Raw genomic sequence first — 17,196 nt, 5'->3', positions numbered from 1 at the left:
GCCCTGGCAGAGACTCAAACCCCGGTCCCAGTGCAATCTGCTGCATCACCCCCTGATTAAAGTATAAAAATGATTAAAACAAGATACTTGGACTTTACTCTACATTTATTTTTCAGACAGATTCTTGCATGCGACATAAATGTCACCAGCGCAAACACATAATCAGCAATTAAAGCAATTACGGTTCGCATTTATGCCTCACTCAGCAATCGAAAATGCATTTTTGTGGAAAAACCAACAGAGCCACAGTTCAGTAATTGTCTGAAAGTGTCAAATAAGTATATATTTAAATTTACTTAAAAACTGGCAACATTAAAATTAGCAAAACATACAAAACCATTTGAAGTGAGATAAAATGTGAGATAAAAAGCAGGAGAGGTTACCAGGAAGACTATGTGAGGCCGTCTGGGCAGCGCCAGGGGTGATCTGCCGTGGGAGGTCTCCTCTGAGCTCTCAGACGACGGCTGCCGGAACGTCTGTCCCACCACTTTGTGGTCATAAAGCTGCTCCTCGAATTCTATATGGGAGACAAACAGACACGACGCTGAACTGGGCTGAGGGAAGTTTCTGGAAAACGTTCGGCTCAAAGTGGAAGCCCTCCATACTTGTCGGTCACCCTAGGGCCTAGTAAACAGATGACTTACTATTCTACTTCTTACGGAGCCCAAGACTCCCTACACCCTGAATACTCATGCCCACCCCTTTCCTCTGCATCTGCAGCCACCCTACCCCCCACGTCCCGCTCCTAGGATGGTCTAGATGGGAAAAATGAACTTGCACTCTGGGAAAATATGGATGCCTGGAGCCCAGTGCCAGGTTGCCTAGCGATGCCGGGGGCTTCCGACACAATGGCCGATCACTCGAGGAGACAAAAGGCAGCAGCCCCGCCCCTTTCTTCATTTCAGGGCCCGGAGTAAACACAGTAACTTTACCCAAGGCATAAGGCCCGTCGAGCATATCATCAAGGTGCACGGAATGGGTGTCACATTTGGGCAAACGACGTCATAAATATAACGTTGTCCATTCATTACGAAGAATCGACATCTCATATTCGAAGCGACAACTGCATGCTTTATTTACACAGATGGCCTTTGTGACGTTAAGCGGACGGCCTTTATGATGTAACACAGAGACCACAAGTCTCCTGAATCAGTGGGGTCTTCTGACACAGGCAGCGAGTGAAACTCTCGCAGTGCCTTTTAGAGACACAAGTAAAGAAAATTATTTACTACGCCACAGCTTTCAGCAGCTCATTATGACCACCCCCCCCACCCTTCCCCAAACCAGATCTTTACTACACCCACCCGCTCTGTCCTAAGGCTTAAATGGAAATCAGCCCTGGCAATGTGGGTTGAACTCTGCCCCCTCCCACGATAGAAGCAGGAACAAACGTATTACACACAGAAATGAAAGCTGATGCTTCATTCAGAGACTGGAGCTGCAACCGGAGCCTCACGTGACGCCTCTAGAATGAGGATGGCCTGCTCAGCGAGAGCCTGCGATGCTCGCACTGCCTGCGTCGTCTGCAGTTAGGGACCCGTCACAAAGCAGCCAGAGATTTTATAGCCCACCTGCGCAGAACGGACACCTCGCTTTGAGAGGTGTTTACAAGATCGTGGTGCCATCTGTAAACACCTCAGTCAGACACCGCTCAACCCAAAAGGGGGGAGGGGGCACTGATAGTGCCAGGGAACTCTAATGAGGGCTAATAGTCCCAATATGCATATTACAATACTGCTGTGGCCCTTTGGTAATATAACCATATGAAGAGAGGAGATTAACATGTATGATCTACATAAGAACATATGAAATTTACAAACGAGAGGGGGCCATTCGGCCCATCAAGCTCATTTGGGGAGAACTTAACTAATAGCTCAGAGTTGTTAAAATCTTATCTAGCTCTGATTTAAAGGAACACAGGGTTTTAGCTTCCGCTACACTAGCAGGAAGACTATTCCATACTCTAACTACACGCTGTGTAAAGAAGTGCTTCCTCAAATTTGTTTTAAAATATTCTCCCACTAATTTCCACTTATGGCCACGAGATCTAGTATTTAAACTAATTTTGAAATGACCATTTGGCTGAACAGCATCCAGATCCGTTAGAATCTTATAGACCTGGATCATGTCCCCCCTTAGTCTCCTTTGCTCAAGGCTAAACAGATTCAGCTCAGCTAACCTCTCCTCATAAGACATTCCTCTAAGACCAGGAATCATTCTCATAGCCCTCCGTTGCACCTTTTCTAAGGCAGTAATGTCCTTCTTAAGGTATGGTGACCAAACCTGCACACAGTATTCTAGGTGGGGTCTTACCAAGGAATTGTATAAATGTAACATCACCTCCCTTGACTTAAACTCCACACATCTAGAGATATAACCCAACATTCTATTGGCCTTTTTTATTGCTTCCCCACACTGGCGAGAGTGGGACATGGAAGCATCAACATACACACTGAGATCTTTCTCGTAATCAGCTATTCGATCCAAGCTGCCACAATCCCTGCAGCTTTGAGCTTTAGCAAGAACCGTTTGTGGGAGACAACATCAAAGGCCTTCTGGAAATCTAAGGATATCACATCGTAGGCCTTTTTGTGATCAATTTCACTTGTAGCTTCCTCAAAGAACTCAAGTAGATTCGTTAAACAGAATCTACCTCTTCTAAATCCATGTTGGCTATCCCTCAGAATGTTATTTGCATCCAGGTAATCTACCATTTTCACCTGGATTATAGCTTCCATTATTTTTTCCAGTAATGCTAGTTAAACTGATTGGTCTATAGTTTGCTGGATTACTTCTATTCCCTTTTTTGAATATGGGTGTTATATTAGCATGCTTCCAATTTGAAGGTACCACACCAGCAGATAACGATTTCTGGAATATTAAAGTTAAAGGTTGGATAATAATATCCTTCATCTCTTTTAAAACTATAGGTAAGATGCTATCAGGGCCCTGCGATTTATTTATTTTGAGCTTAGCTAGGCTTAGTACCACATCAGCCTCAGTTATATATATACTGTATTGGTCATAGACAATGCTGAATTCATACTAATTGGTGGTAAGTTACTTGTGTTCTCTACTGTGAAAACCCGTGAAAAATAATCATTAAACTCATTTACTATATCAATTTCATTTTCAATTATAAGGTCCTTACCATCCTGCAAATTAGTGATTTCAGCTTTTAGAGCTCTTGTAGTTAAAATATTGGAAGAAACTTTTATTGTCATCCTTAGCCTCCAATCCAATGCTTTCTACATCCCTCTTGGACAGTCTAGTGTTATTTCACTCTACCTGTAGACTTAGATACTCCTGCTTAATTTTGAAATCATTAGTTATTTTCCAATTGTGGAACAGAGCCCTTTTCCACCTGATTTTATTCTTAATTTCCTTAGTAAACCACCTTGGTTGTCATTTCCTAGATGTAGTTTTGATGGAAACAGGTATAAAGTCCTCTTGCACTTGCAACAATGTGCTTTTAAAAAATTCCCATGCCTCTTCAACTGTTTTGCGATTTAACTCCATCCAGTTTACAGTTTCTAGTTTCAGTCTCATACCATTAAAGTTAGCCATCCTAACACTGTATACTTTTAATTTCGACTTTGCTCTTCGGACACTAAAATTAACCTCGAATTTAACCATGTTATGATCACTACCGTCCAAAGGTTCTAAAACCTCTCATTTTCCAATCCTATCCTGGTTATTACAAAAAACGAGATCAAGAAGGGCTTCTCCCCTGGTAGGAGTATTAACAAACTGAGTAAAAAAACAATCCTGTACTAATTCCACCATCTCAAGTTCATTTACAGAAGAGCCAGAGACTGTGTCCCACTGTATCCCAGGTAAATTAAAATCACCCATAACCACCACATCATTTTTATTACTCATAATCCTGATATCGTCATATAACATTCTGCTTTCCTCTACAGCTACATTAGGTGCCCTATAACAAACCCCGACAATTAGGCCATTTGAATCTTTAGCATCAAGTTTTATCCATACAGCTTCTGTACTTTTATTTTTATCAGTGAGATCCCTTGCCTGCAAGTTTTCTTTTACGTATACTGCAACACCACCTCCCTTCTTGCCTATCCGGTCTCTACGGAACAACGTATAACCATCCATATTATATTCATCACCATCATTGTCACTCATCCATGTTTCAGTTATTCCTATAATGTTGTAAGTGTCTGATGAAATTAAAGCCTCTAAATCATTAATTTTATTTGTAATACTCCTAGCATTCAAATACAGACCACAAATGGTAGGCCTTTTACAGTGCCCACTTTTAATATTTATTTGGGCTTTCCGTCTCTCCCCACATAAATTCGTAACTAACCTCCCTGCCCCCCCAGTCCCTAGTTTAAACATTCCTCAACTACTTTACACATACGCCTCCCCAATACACTGGTTCCCCTATGGTTCAGATGCAACCCGTCCGGCTTGAACAGGTCCCACCTGTTCCAGAAGGTCTTCCAGTGCCCCATAAACCTGAACCCCTCTTTCCTACACCACCATTTTAGCCACGCATTTAATCCCCTTATCTCAGCTAACTTAGCCTGGCTTGCACGTGGCACGGGAAGTATTCCAGAGAATACCACCGTGGATGTTCTGCTTCTAAGCTTATCCGCGACTTCTATAAATTTATCTTGCAGAACAGCCCTCCTGCCCTTTCCTATGTCATTGGTGCCAACATGCACCACGACCACTGGATCCACCCCGGCTGGGGCCAAAAGCCTGTCCACTCGATCTGGAAGGTCCCCTACCTGGGCACCAGGCAGGCAAGACACCGTACGGGACCCTCTATCACGGGTGCACACATAACTATCTACACCTCTTATAATTGAATCCCCTACTACCACAACCTCCCTCCTACTGGGGCTAGGTGGCTCCTTGGTGCCCAAGGGCCCACCTGCCTCCCCAGTCTCTTCCGGCTCTAAAGCTGGAAGCACCTGAAAGCGGTTAGACATTTCTAGTCACTTCAGGTGATGCCGCCTCTGTGAACTGTGTACGCCCTTTTCTACGTCTACGACCTACGTTCACCCAGCTCTCTCGACCTACCTGTTCATCATTCTCCCCCCTCCCCTATGTGTTTATGATCGTGTATATCATCTATGATGTATATTTCCCTGGGTGTGGGGGGGGGGCAGCTTCCCCATTGTATGTACTGTTGGCGACTGGCCCTCATTTCCCCAGCTTCCTGATGGGCAGTCCGAGCCTGAGTCCTGATCAGACCTCCTACATACACCCATTCATTTTATAAATATGTGTCCTGATGTGGAATTTGACATTGAGCAATTTCTAAAAGTAATGCTAATGAGAACAAGCACAGACAGTAAAGAAAGGAACAATGATTGTGGATGCTAATACTAATGAGAACAAGCAGCAATGGCGAGGAGAGGAGCAGCATTTGTTTATGCTAATGAGAACAAGCAGAGACACCGAGGAGAGGAACAGGATTTGAGGATGCTAATGCTAATGAGAATAAGCAGCGATAGTGAGTGTAGGTGCAATGTTTGTAGATGCTAATGCTAATGAGAATGAACAGAGACAGTGAGGAGAGGAGCAGTGTTTGTGGCTGATACTACTAATGAAAACAAACAGAGGCTCAGAAGAGGAGCAGCATTTCTGGATGGTAATGCTAATGAGAACAAGCGGAAACAGGGAGGAGAGGAGCAGCATTTGTGGATGTTAATGCTAATGAGAATGAACAGAGACAGTGAGGAGAGGAGCAGCGTTTGTAGCTGCTATTACTAATAAGAACAAGCAGAGACTCAGAAGAGGAGCAGCATTTGTGGATGCTAATGCTAATGAGAACAAGCGGAAACAGGGAGGAGAGAAGCAGCATTTGTGGATGCTAATAGTAATGAGAACAAACACAGACAGTGTGGAGAAGAGCAATGTTTGTGGATGCTAATGCTAATGAGAACAAGCAGAGACTGAGAAGAGGAGCAGCGTTTGTGGATGCTAATGCTAATGAGATCAAGCACAGACAGTGAGGTGAAGAGCAGCGTTTGTGGTTGCTAATGAGAACAAGCAGAGACAGCAAGGAAAGGAGCAACATTTGTGGATGCTAATACTAATGAAAGAGACTGCAAAAAGGAGCAAGAAAAGTCCAACACAGATGAAAAATCTGATATAACAGGAGTTGATATAAAATATTGCATTGTTTGAGTGTTTAAGTAATTAATAGCGCATTATCATTGATAGACTGACTAGTGTGTGTGATGTCATTGTGGTCTTTATGAGCTTCGACACCCTGTTGTTTAAACAGAGGATAAATTACAAATCACACAAAACAAAAACATTGTTCATCCATCAATATACAAGATAATGCAAATAGTAAGATAGAGGGGATTGTCGCACTTTAGGAAGGCAGCAGAATGTCCCTCAATTTTAGATTTTAAATTTTAAATGCTAATCCCGTCAGTGATCGTCGAATGCACAAAAATGTCCAAATACCAGCAAAATAAATGAGCAAACCAGTTTTACTGGATGCAAGAATTCAGAAATACTTAAAAAGGAGAAGTATCCCCTATTCTGCCCAACCCAAAAACAGGCAAGAGGAAGGAAAACGAGGCAGGCCCACGTTACTGCTGAAACCTGCAGGCATCGCGGAGGAAATGGGCGTGGCCAACAAACGTCTAACAATATCAGTGTTAAGGGTTGCCTCCACACGCACCCCCACGCCCCTACCTTGCAGCAGCCGATGAAGGTTGACCTGTGCCTCCTGATGCAGCTCCTGAACGCACTCGGGCCTATTCCACGAGCTGAACACGTTCACGTGCTGTTGCCATGACGATTGGAAGTGGGCCGCTTGCTTGCTCTCCAAGTCCAAGTTAGTGGTGGCTGATAGAGAAGACAGAAAAAGAGGGGGATAAAATGCACTAATGTGAATATAAATATATGGCGCTATTACCTGGAGCCATGCGTTACATCACACCAAGAAATAGCAGATATCAGTCGGAAAGAGATCAGCTCCTATTGGCCTTTGGACCACCATAGCGGCTTCATAGAGAAGTATTTTCATAGAGAGTATTTTCAAGCTGGGACTAGCTGGGACTAGCTGGAGTGAGTTCTGTAGAGATACAGCTAAGAAAGAAGGCATGTTGCTTTAGACTTAAAGCAGCTATTATGAACCGGAATAAAAGCCCAGTGCTGTTTGTCTTTTAATTGCACGAATACCAGGGGAGTTTGTAGCTATTGAAAAGAAAAGTCAAGTTTACCTGGGACTTGACTTTTTTTTTTTTTTTAAGTAAGACTGACATCCTGGCTAAAATACTCAGGGCTCAGCTTAAAACACAGTGGGCTATAGTCAGACCTAACGACGCCCATGGAGAATCACATCTGCTAATTTATTTATTTGTTGGTTTATTTTTTTATTCATCTTTAATTTATTTTTTATCTCCTTAATATCCTGTTTTTCAGGATATTCTATATGTGTACCGTGTACTTTTTAGTTTGTTTGCACTACACTGACTTTATGGCGTTATGTACTGCCTTTGCACTGTGTTTACTCATCCTCTATGCAGTTTACTGCTGTATGCCCATGAATGACTCCTAAGGATCAATTAAGTCCATCTCACTTTGTCTTATCTTGTCTTGTGCCGTCTCATATTGAGATCATAAAGACATCAGGAGCTTCACAGAATTTAAAGACTACCAGCATCTACCCTTAAAGAACTGGAAAACTTAATTCCGCTAAACTACAGAACTGTGTGGCATTTCTCTTTGTAAAAAAATTAACAGGTTTGGCAGGGAGTGATATAAGATACAAAATACAAGAAGCCAACCATCTCCGGGAGAAAATGGGTTGAGTTTGCGAACATTCAGCAAGCAAGACACCAACATTAGAGCAAAGCAGGAAACAGTCAGCTCTCCGAAAGGCACTTAGCTTCTACTTTATGGACACTGACAAGGGAAATATTCTTGCAAAGCAAAAAATAAAATTCATGAAGGTCGGGACCTGAGAAGACACTGAGGACTTCCCACAGCTGAAGAATGTAGCTCATAAGGACAGCGGACACCCGAACCGGGGAAACACCCAAACCCGGGACACACCTGATTCAGGGAAACACCTGACCCCAGGAAACACTCGAACCCGGGACACACCCGAACCCGGGACACACCCGATTCAGGGAAACACCTGACCCCAGGAAACACTCGAACCCGGGACACACCCGAACCCGGGAAACACCCGATTCCAGGAAACATCTGAACCCGGGAAACACCCGATTCAGGGAAACACCTGAACCCGGGAAACAACCGATTCAGGGAAACACCTGACCCCAGGAAACACTCGAACCCGGGACACACCCAAACCCGGGAAACACCCGATTCCGGGAAACACCTGACACCAGGAAACACCCGAACCCGGGAAACACCTGAACCCGGGAAACACCCAAACCCGGGAAACACCTAAGCCAGGATACCCGGCACTGTCGGGAACCAAATCCAAGCAGAGGGTTCGATATGATTACACCTGGGGAGAGGGATCCCATAGAGGAGTCCTGCTAAAAGACACCCCAGCTGAAGGTAACACAAGGGGAGCTCTGCTTACTCTCCTCTGGGCATAAGGGACTCTTTGTAAGAAATGTAAACGTTTATATATTTTTCCATTTCTTTACACCCTAAAGAGCGAACAGCATTATTTTCACTCCCTGATGCAAAAACTGAAGCCTGAGGCTGTATCTGGGTTTACAAAACAAGTTAAGTGAAAATGTGCAAACTATTGTGGTGTGTAACAGAATATATAATTTCAAAGTGTTTCTACTTTCACAAAACCATATGAAACCCCATTTTAAATATTTTTACTCATAAGGTCTATTAAACGGTGCTGAACGTTCAGTGCACAGATATAGTCCATCCAATCATATGTCTCCTAAACATCTCACATCGTAAAAGTAAGGCGTCACAGAAAGTGTGCATGTTTTTAACCCAGAGAAAGCTGAGTGGGTTTCCATCTAACCACACCTCACTGTCACACGAGGTCACTCTATATCTGTCGAGGCATAACGGAAAGCTTCGATGTAACCTCTGAGAAGGGCGGGTTCCTCAAACCATGTCACACTGGTTAGGTTTCTCACGGGGAGGGACTGGCTCCCTGCCCCCACTTTCTGCCCCGGAACCTTCCATGACAAAATCTCTGAGCACAAGAAACATATTAGTGTACTAAAACATGGCTGTAAACTAGCGAGGAAATTAAGACACAACCACCAAGGCTGCGGGCACCACAGCGTCTTCAGGAAACAGGACTACGGAGTGTGTCTGAGGTCAGTAAAATGAAGGAACTGAGAACTCCATTTGTACATTCTTGTCCCCCCTGCATACTGTCTTATGTCCTGCATCCTTGCCTTGTCCTGTATTGCACTGCCGTCTGTCCTACTGTCCCCCTGTACTGGTCCCCTGTCCTGCAACTATGGCAAAACAACTTCACTGTGCCCCTCCCAACACATGTGACAAAAAAAAAACCTGAAACGTGAAACGTGAATTTACAGTGCATCCCGCATGAATACTTCTTACAGGGAATATCTGGGATATCTGCCTGTCTGATCCACAACAATACGCTAGAGGATGAAATCAAACCATCATCTTAACACCTGAACAGTCTAAACTTTACATTCATTCCCAGCTAACAATTTTTGGTTTTGGTTTTTGAGTGCAATTTTTTTGGGTTATGGAACGTTCCCTGAAATTTTGTTTCGTTCCTATTGTTTGCCAGGAAAGTTGTTTTTTGTTACATTTGTTATAAACTGTTACATTAGTTTTTAGTTGCATGGTTTTGTTTTTGGAACATTCTCCTAAAATCTGTAATGTGGGAACTTCTGGATAACCTATAGACAATTCTCAGAAGCAGTTGTTTTGGTGATATTTGTGTGCGAGGTGTGTATTGCAAAGCCCACAGCAGCAGAACTTGTCCCATCCGGTCTGATTCTGATTCTGATTCTGACAACATTCCTGTTTGTTTGTATTAACATTCCCCTAATCAGTGCAAAACAAAAAACCTTTGGAAGAGCCTATAACAATATTTCAGTTAGGTTTTCTAAATGTGGTAGGAACGTTTATGTAGTGTTCGAGTTTTTAGTTCCCAAAACATTTGCAAACGTTCCCAAAACGTTATGAGAAGGTTCTTGTAAAATTAACCATAGGAGAACCATAGGCTAATGTTATTTGAACGTTCCACGTTTGCTGGGTTGCCTGGTTTGTCTCAGCTCTCACTAAAAAAGAGGATCTCACTTGACTTTGCCACCCACCGTCTTTTCAATTGACAGCCCAAGGCTACAGATGTTCCTGTGTCATTGCAGTGTGTCTCGTGGGGACGGACAGGAGCAGAACAATGGCAGGCGACAGCCTGACTTTACACCTCGGAAATCTAAGGCCAACGTTAAGAGCAGATGGCATCTTCCTTTGGGCATCAGGGCACAAACATTGGGAAAGTGCACTCAACCAACATTCAGCAACTTCTGCTTATGACCGGATGGGACAAGTTCTGCTGCTGTGGGCTTTGCAATACACACCTCGCACACAAATATCACCAAAACAACTGCTTCTGAGAAAAGGGCGGAACATTATACGCAGTCAAGTCAGCTGACTGGTCCTGGCACGTTCCATGTCAGCTCTTAGGTGGACTATCCTCATTCGCCAGGACTGTCTTTCAGCCACCGTATTAGTACACTGCACCTTAAATGGACAGTAAGTTAGAGCCGTGGAGGAGCCTCAACACCAGCACCGCCATCCGAGTGAACAGAAAAGGGCTTCATCTATTAGCTACAAACACTTACGAAAGATGCAACAAAATGATATATAACTTCATATTGTTAACTGAATAACATAAGATAAAACACCCAAAGTATTCTGATTCTGATTCATTGTTCTTGTATGACGAAATACATGCAGAAATAATGTGTTGTCTTCCCCATATTTGCGCCCTCGCATTGTGTCGCATTGGTCTTCCAGCTCCCCTCCCCACAAAATGCCCTTGGTAGGGGTCACATGCTCACGTTCTCCAATGGGCCATCTCTCTGTGCCTGAAAGTTAGTCAGTCAGATTTCACATCCCACTGTGCTCCAGGCTGCTGCACACATTCACAGTGTGCACATCCCCACAGAGATCCCACTGAAACAACACAGCTCTCCAGCTCTCCATATCCATCAGCTATGACACCTGATATCCAGTGACACCAACCCACAGTAGCAAAGAAATGCTGTTAAAGCGCAGAACGGCAGTGTCTTTCTCCAAAACAGTGAGGCAGATCCATATACTGCAACTAACAATCAACAACTCAGAAAAGAAATGAAAAGCACAGTATTTTACCAGATAAGGAGTTCAGTGCTTCAGCGTGCCGTGCCGACAGCCACCCGCAAGGATGACTTCTCGCTCAAATGCACAGGGGGTTCCTCCCTCCTCCTGTATCTAAACACTCACCGAAAGCACCACACCCACCAAAGAGGAAATTAAAGTGCAGAGGCGTTGAGAGAGGAAACCACAGTGGAGATGGTCACAAATAAGGACCCCCCCCCCCACACCCCAGTTCAGCTTTTTGACCTCTGAAAACCCACACATCATGCTGCCACAAATATCCTGGACGGTACTCACTCAGCCTGCTGCAGTCGCCCCAAAGTATGCACAGATAATGACGGCTTTCACTAAGATCCTGTCACCTGATCCTAAATGTGTTCTTCCCAATCATAAAAAGTCAACAGAGAATTGAATGAATAAACTGGTATTGGTATGAAATATGATCTTCATCTAAAGTTTCTGTGCCTCTATATTCCGGCTTGGAACCAGCGATTATCTCTCTTTGCATGGGACCGTTTTAGACTGAATAACTTTCTCTGTCATTTCCACAACTAAGAATAAAAGCAGCCGACAGCCCTCGTATGAAAGCTCATCAGAACCGCTGAGATCCATCTGCATAGGAGGTCCAGTTCTGCCACACGGACAGCATTCTGATTCGATGCACAGACTTGGGACTAAACACCCGTTCCTTGCCTGATTGCCCAGTGATAACTGCACTACCAACAACCCCAGTGCACTGGGACTAATACACTGATTTGACGCTTTATACCGCTGGACACTTTATGCTGTTAACACTGTTCATTCTGTCAATACTGTTTATATTGCCTACTGTTTTTGTCAGTAATACAATGCTGGCCAAAATTGTGGAAACACTACCAGTTTTTAGAGACTGCAGAACTTTATTCCAGTTACTTATTTAATCATCCGATGTATGATGTTGTTTGATTTTGTAGTAGTTATTAAAGCATAACGCCAAAAATGCTAGGTGTTTAACCTTGAGAGCACAGGCAGAGTGGCCCACCCTGCCTCCAGAATTCGGCTCACAGGCGGCTTGCAGTGGGCACATACTCAGGTATCTATATCAAAAATGTATATAGAGAGAGTCATATAACTAAAAATTGTATTACAATTCAAAATACAGTCCTGGGTGTGATTATATCTCTTGGCTGCCCTGGGAACGCCTTGGTATGCCCTAGAGGAGCTGGCTGGGGACAGGGAGGTCTGGGCATCCCTGCTTAGAATGCTGCCCCTGTGACCCAACCCTGGATAAGCGGCATATCATGACTGGATGGATGGATGGATGATGGATGGAATGCAGTCCCATTTGCGTAAATTATTCAATGGGCTCTATGTCTGTAAATCCAGGTTAGCCTTAAGATTATGGCTTTAAGAAATGATGGGAATAGTACAGTGTGGCATGTTCTGCCCGCGGGAGCTGGTCGCCTGCCAGGCTGGGCTGTGTTCCCCTGTCCTGGCATTGTTTGTGCCGACTCCAGAACAATCATTCGGGAAGGGCCAGCGATTATGTCACTTATTTTGGCCAGCAGTGTGCTGATGTCCGCCAGATATCAGCGCCAACAGCCCTGACAGCAGGCCACTGGGGGACACCAGAGGCAGCTTGGGCCACACACGGGGGGGGGGGGTATTTACCTGAGGGCATCGCCAACCCGCATTCAGCGCCCTCTGCGTTTCGACTACATGGTTACTCAAGCTCAGCCAATCAGGCGAGGTCATGCTCAAGTACGGCGCCCTTTTGTGATAATTCTGAGCTGCCCCCCCCCAGAGGGATCAATATGATGGGGCTCCCCCCACAGCCTATGCGTGCTGGAAGGCTGGGAGCTCACAGCAGCGCTCGTCTCCTTCCTGCACCTTTGCATGGGGACTGCAATAGTGGCGCAGCTTCTGTTTGTTGCTCCACACCTGGCAGTATGAACACACAGGAAGGGCAGCCGAGTTATGTAACAGTCAAACGGCCACCTGCGGGATTATGGGAAGGAGGGGTAACAGTCTGCCTACCCCACCATGATCCGGCTGCCTATTTACACTCTCAAAAGCAATGAGCCTTTAAAGTAACATTGTCATTTAGTAAGCAATCAGTATATTATTAGCCAACTGATGATTAGCATCCACAGAATTCATTTGAATGCTTTTCACATAGCTCTTCTTGCACGTGACAAATTCAGAGAGTGAATTTTTAGAGTGCACTCATGGAGCATTTCAGACAGTCAAGGGCTTTGCACATAGGCTTAATGGCAACAGGCCCCGGGTAGTGGGCAGTGGTGGCTTAATGGTTAGGGAAGTGCACTTGTAATTGATAGATTGCAGGTTCAAATCCCCGACCCGCAAGGTAGCCTGAGCAAGGCACTGCTCCTTGGGCGCTGAATTGGCTGCCTCCTGCTATGTCACGACGTCACCTATGGGCTAAATGCAGAGGGCACGTTTTGTTATTGTGTGCTGTGCTGTGGTGTGTCAACAATGACCACTGATCACTAAAAGATTCGAACCAGCAACCTTCCAATCACAGGTACAGAGTTCTAACCCACTGAGCCACACACCTCCCCCCTGACTTGGAGCTATTGAAGAATCCGTTAATTAGACTGGGAGATCAGGCATTTCCAAGACAACAGAGAAGCTTTTACAGGTGCAGTTCATTCCCATCGCCCATTGTTGAAATGGACATTAAAAGGTGGGCAGCAACAGAAGAAAAAGCATGAGGAGTGAGTATGGGAGACAGGAGGAGGGAGAGGGAGAAGGAAGAGTGGAAGAGTGAGAGAGGAGGAGGCAGAGAGCAGGGAGGAGTGAAACAGGTGGAATGAGAGATGTCAGCAGTGACAGACAGAGAATTTGGCAGTAAAATCGGAGACAGACCCTCTCCCCTCCCTCCTAGCAGTAATGAGAACTCTGCTGACACCTTCCCCTGGGGTGTCACGCTTGGTTCAGAGGACTGCTGGCGGTGAAACGCATGCTAGCCATAAGACCGGCCACTTAAAAGCAAAACCCTCAGAGCAGCACAAGACAGCGCCAAACCTAAAGTGGGCGGGGCCTAAAGTGGGCGGGGCCTAAAGTGGGAGGGGCTAAAACAGAGGTTGTTGAGAAGTTTCGCAGGATAAATCTGCAGTGAGTGAGGCCAGCCTCCTCCATTTATTAGGGCTTCAGCCTCTTATTATCCAAAGTATCCTAAACCTCTTGAGGTCCAAACCTGTCCACCAGTCTGGCCTATCAGAAGTGATGCAGAGCCCTCGTTAGCAGGGCCATTAGCATGAAAATTGCATGAAGCTTAATGCTCATTTCCATGTGTATTTATAATCCTGGCAGTGTGAGACCCCCACTGCGGATCCCTCACATCATGATTACAGTCCAATCATAGCCCTGTGGTGAAATGTGAACCGAATCTACCGGAACGCACTCCCCAGCACCCCCTGCCCACCCCGAAACAAGGGTCTTTTTTGGAGCATGCCTTTAGCGCTCTACGACTCTGACCAGCGCCGAACCCACGACCGCTTACGCCAAACCTCAGTCACTGATGCCTCTGATTTCCTGCAAGCTTTAGGGTGAACGACAGAGCGACTCGGACACACGTGTCTCAAAAGGACGAGGGGGAACAGTGATCAACAGGATGCTAAACAAAACTTCCTTAAGTTTCCTTAAAAAAATCCTTACTAGTGTACTCTGTTGCTAATGCATGTCCAGGACTTCACTGACCAAGCAGCCAAAGACCAGCTCAGCTGGCAGAATAATGCACCACAATGCAAAGCACTGCACTGCCCTCGTTAGACTCACGCCTCCCAGTCCCTCGAGGAAGCTCAGGCTGCCCCGCCACCTCCCCATTTACCCCCTCCTTACCTCCTTTGCTCCTGAATGGCTCCAGCCTCTCCATGTCTGCAGGGGGTCCCAGGCAGACCCCAGAGTGTGAGTGCGAGCCCTGGTGTCTTGGAGGGGAACCGCGAAGGAACTGGGAGCAGGGAGAGTGTGTTTAAGGGAGACGCGCGACTGGAGAGCAGGGGGCGTACGGGGGGTCCCATTGAGGGAGGGAAAGGGAGAGAGAGAGGGGGAGCAAAGGGGGGCCAGCTTCCTCCCCTACGTCTGGGGAGAAAGGCAGGAAGCCAGCAGGAACCCGCTGTTTTGGTGCCCCCACCCAGCCCCCCGTGTCATTGTCACCCCCCCAGCCATGCTTTCCTTCCCGGCGCTGGAGCCGCTTCCTGAAACACACAAGGTGATGAGGGAGGCTGGCTAACAGGGCATCATGTGGCGGAGCGGAGCCCACATAAGGACAGGGGGCATATGGAGGAGCCTGGTTTGGGACAGGGGGGTGTGAGGAGGAGCCCAGACGGGGACTGGGGGTGTGATGAGGAGCCTAGACAGGGACAGGGGACGTGTGGAGGAGCCAGGTTTGGGACAGGGAGTGTGAGGAGGAACCCAGACAGGGACAGGAGGTGTGAGGAGGAGTCCTGACAGGGACAGGGAGTGTGAGGAGGAACCCAGACAGAGACAGGAGGTGTGAGGAGGAGTCCTGACAGGGACAGGGAGTGTGAGGAGGAACCCAGACAGGGACAGGAGGTGTGATGAGGAGCTCAGACAGGGACAGAGGGCATATGGAGGAGCCAGGTTTGGGACAGGGAGTGTGAGGAAGAACCGAGACAGAGACAGGAGGTGTGAGGAGGAGTCCTGACAGGGACAGGGGGTGTGAGGAGGAACCCAGACAGGGACAGGAGGTGTGAGGAGGAGTCCTGACAGGGACAGGGAGTGTGAGGAGGAACCCAGACAGAGACAGGAGGTGTGAGGAGGAGTCCTGACAGGGACAGGGAGTGTGAGGAGGAACCCAGACAGAGACAGGAGGTGTGATGAGGAGCTCAGACAGGGACAGGGGGCGTGTGGAGGAGCCCAGACGGGGACTGGGGGTGTAAGGAGGAGCCCAGATGGGGACTGGGGGTGTGAGGAGGAGCCCAGACAGGGACAGGGGATGTGTGGAGGAGCCCAGACAGGGACAGGGGGTGTGTGGAGGAGCCAAGTTTTGGACAGGGGGGTGTGAGGAGGAGCCCAGACAGGGACTGGGGGTGTGAGGAGGAGCCCAGACAGGGACTGGGGGTGTGAGGAGGAGCCCAGACGGGGACTGGGGGTGTGTAGAAGCCAAATGCTGGCTGTCCACTGTCAGCCAGGCAAGGATATGGCAGCCCCTGATTCAGCAAATCAGTAAACATGCACAGACACTAAACTGTACGACAAATCACACTGCATGCTCATTTTGTAGTTTCTGTGACCATGGTGTTTCTGTCACTTGGTCCTCGCCTATATGTACACAACATGTATATTAGACTAAGGCGAACAGAGAGAACAAAATCAGCAATGACTGGTGTTTATACTGAGAAACACCCGATTCTGTACGAGGACATGCACACCCCCTTGGGGGGACGCAGCTCCAAGGTGAACTGAAGGATAGGAGATCTTCCATGACACACACCGACCGGCAGGGATTCAGACATGCACTCTGTGAAAATGAAAGGTTCCGGGGCTGGATTTACACCCCCCCTGCCCTCGGAGGAGACACCCTACTGTGTGAGATTAAAGGGACCGGAACCGGCCGCTGACTTGGACACCACTACTGGAGAAGGAGAGAGCGAACGGATACGTGTTAAGCTGTAACAGGAGGTGGGATTTCGAGAGAGGAAGACACCCAATGCTGAGCACAACTGCGGGCTTGGGTGTGTGTGTGTGTGCGTGTGTGTGTGTGTGTGTGTGTGAGGCTGAATCAGAGGGAGGAAAGAGAAGGGCCGTAGATTCAGATGTTACTCTGTGATGTACACATCATTCCCCAACCGCACCGAAAGAGGTGTGCAGGATCAGGGTCAGAGATTTGGGGGAAGATGGTGGCCTGGCAGTTACCGGGGATTAGGATAAATAGTTTGG

The 17,196-nt window shown here is 46.7% G+C and overlaps 1 protein-coding gene across 3 annotated transcripts in view; it reads right to left on the bottom strand.

Annotated features, from left to right (window-relative positions):
- Positions 1-17,196, bottom strand: part of LOC111856898 (NHS-like protein 2) — a 53,661-nt gene that overhangs the window by 8,260 nt on the left and 28,205 nt on the right. For 2 of the 3 annotated variants that reach the window (XM_023837199.2, XM_023837200.2), the window contains exons 2-3: positions 6,691-6,843; positions 384-517 (exon numbers count right to left, since the gene is read on the bottom strand). In XM_023837199.2, the coding sequence (XP_023692967.1) occupies positions 384-517; positions 6,691-6,843 (287 nt within the window). Of the gene's footprint in view, positions 1-383; positions 518-6,690; positions 6,844-15,135; positions 15,286-17,196 lie in introns of those variants that run through there. The other variant, XM_023837202.2, reaches the window with a different exon arrangement.

The sequence above is a fragment of the Paramormyrops kingsleyae genome, chromosome 24, assembly GCF_048594095.1.
Source record: "Paramormyrops kingsleyae isolate MSU_618 chromosome 24, PKINGS_0.4, whole genome shotgun sequence".
NCBI lineage: Eukaryota > Metazoa > Chordata > Actinopteri > Osteoglossiformes > Mormyridae > Paramormyrops > Paramormyrops kingsleyae.
Note: the sequence above shows the minus strand (reverse complement) of the source record. Positions and strands in the feature narration are given on the sequence as shown.